Source organism: Vigna umbellata, chromosome 10, assembly GCF_029865625.1.
Source record: "Vigna umbellata cultivar VRB3 chromosome 10, Vumbellata_1.0, whole genome shotgun sequence".
NCBI classification, from domain to species: domain Eukaryota; kingdom Viridiplantae; phylum Streptophyta; class Magnoliopsida; order Fabales; family Fabaceae; genus Vigna; species Vigna umbellata.
In genome coordinates, this window is record NC_142174.1 from 3,537,758 (window position 1) to 3,540,227 (window position 2,470).

The 2,470-nt window shown below is 30.2% G+C and overlaps 1 protein-coding gene across 1 annotated transcript; it reads left to right on the forward strand.

The window, feature by feature from the left end:
* Positions 1-321: 321 nt before the first annotated feature.
* On the forward strand, positions 322-2,076 carry LOC148191664 (uncharacterized). The gene is made up of 2 exons (XM_088100298.1): positions 322-849; positions 1,275-2,076. The coding sequence occupies exons 1-2, from the start codon at positions 431-433 to the stop codon at positions 1,306-1,308; spliced, it is 453 nt and encodes a 150-aa protein (XP_087956424.1). The 5' UTR covers positions 322-430; the 3' UTR covers positions 1,309-2,076.
* The last annotated feature ends 394 nt before the right edge of the window (positions 2,077-2,470 follow it).

Genomic DNA, 2,470 nt, shown 5'->3' on the forward strand with positions numbered 1-2,470 from the left:
ACAGTTTTTATTTTTACTATTAGCAGTAACTTGTAATAACATTTTACAGCTGTAAATAATTTGAATTTCATGGAATATTATTTCTTGTTTTGCTTTTTAACTGGATTAATGCAATTATGTCTCGGTGGATGGAATCCCAAATGCCAAGAAGGCAGAAAATTTAGTCTGACAGCCTCCAAAACGCAGACCTTGGAATGCAAAATTGCCATTGAATTTTCTGACAGCAAAAGTCACACTACTACAAAAGTCGCATACTGATGAAAAGTTTTCTCTCTTAGACAACTTGGTGCCTGGATGCACTATAAATACATGTAACTTTTACGTAACACAATCAAAACACTTAGAATTTTTCATCGTTATTCATAGTTTCTCTCAAGAAAACACATCTTGCATATACACATTTTGTTCTTTGTATCTTTTTCGTTAGAGAATGTGTTTTCAAATCATAATAGCTCTTGTGCACTACAACGGTCGCGTCATCAATGACGAGCTTCTGTCATCACGATTTGTGAGCGAAGTTTCACGATATCTTGAAGTGAATAACTTCATGGCAGTAAAGGCTCTCAAACAAACAATTCTTAATTTGTTCATTGCTTCCAATGGAAAATCATACACCGTTGATTTGTGTTACCGTTGTCCCGTGAAAGCAAATGATCAGTTAAAGATTTCTTATCGTACTGTGATGATTGAGGATGACGACGATGTAAGATTCGTGATTGGTTATGCCAAAAAATACGAACCTCACGTACAGCTTGAGGTCATGGCATTCATCCGAGAATACATCGAAACATCTGCTGATGTCATTTGGGAGCACTTGGAAAAACAGCTAGATGATTCATTAAATACCGAGTAAGTCTATGATTTTTTTTTTTAAATTTCTAATGTATGTTTGTTCTTCAATTTCAAGATATGTTTGCTATATCCTAATTAATAATATTTTTGTTTTACTAATTAAACCAACCATCAACCACATATAATTAAAATGTCTATTGTTCTGCAACCAAACTTGTGTAATATTCTTCATTAACATTTTTTAGGTGGACACAAAAAACATCGTAATGAAAATGCAGCATACAATTCCATCGTAATGTATCTTTCAACTAATGTTTTGTTTTGCATACACATTCACATCATTTTAATGGAATGATAAGGTTCGCTGATAAAAAAAAATGGAATCATAAATTAAGGTTGAAATGAATTTAATAATGCAATTATCTGATAGTTGATAGATAAATTTCTGTATATTAAATCGTTTCAGTTTTATTTCTTGACAGCAAAACACAGTCAGAGAGGGGTTCTACTATATGAGACGAAACCAGTACATCAGTGCATACCAGTTTTACCTGCTAGAAATAGCTGATGAACTCAGTTGAAATCGAAAATGTACAACATTTGCAACTGCTTGGAATTAAGAAAATAAACAAATTTATAGCAAGTCACTAGGCCTTTTTTTTTTGTTTTTCTTTAAAAATTAAATACATAAATATTTTATTATTCAAAATATTTGAATATTGTATATTGATTGTGACGGTAACAGATCAAGATAAATGTCCTCCTCGTTCATCCTATAACAAACATGTAAGGTTCAAAAGTTATACAATAATGACAGAAATCGATTCTTCCTTCTTGAATACAAATGGCAACTACCAAATTCATTAGTGTTCGTTAACACTTTCAATTTGAAAGTTTAGAAAACACTGATAAATTGTAATACTAGAGTTGCATGGCTGCCATATTTATCCAAGAAATATGAAACCGTTTCTTATTATTGTATAAATTGAACTTAGTTATAGAATGGGTTAAGAAGACATTTATCTTGAACTGTTCCAGTCACAATCCATGTGTAATATCCAAATATTTTGATTGATAGAACATTTATATTTATCACTTTTAAGAAAAAAAAAACTAGTGACTTATGCTATAAGTTTATTTATATTCATAATCACAACTAGTAAAATGGTGATGTGGGATGTAGAATCTTGGTTGTACATGATAGGGTTTCGACCCCCAAATTATTAGTAACAAGAAATATTATCTTTAATTAATTAATTATATATTTATTTTATGGAGAACAAATTTTTTTATATATCTATAAATAATATAATTCTAATATTTTATATAAGAAAATTATCAAGCGTTATTACAAGCGCAATCAAATAATATCGGACAGTGTTATAATTCTCAACTTTCTAAAAACCAAGACAAAAGTGAAAGATAAAAAATAAAGATATTAATGGAATTAAGTAAGGATCAATAAAATTATAAAAAAATATCACCAACTCACAGTGCGATGGAACCTTAAAGTTCACCCCCCAACTGCAATAATTAAAACAGGACACAAAACAAATCAAGGAGAGTGGCTCCCTCCACCATTCAAATTTATACTAATTTTTTTTTTCAAAAATACCCTACTTTATTTATCTTTTTTAAAATTCTAAATCTCCCTACACCACCATACCTTCCAGACCAG

Coding starts and splice junctions, on each gene's coding strand:
- LOC148191664 (XM_088100298.1), top strand. CDS start 431: ATGTGTTTTCAAATCATAATAGCTCTTGTGCACTACAACGGTCGCGTC. Junction 850..1,274: donor GATGATTCATTAAATACCGA/GTAAGTCTATGA, acceptor ATTTCTTGACAG/CAAAACACAGTCAGAGAGGG.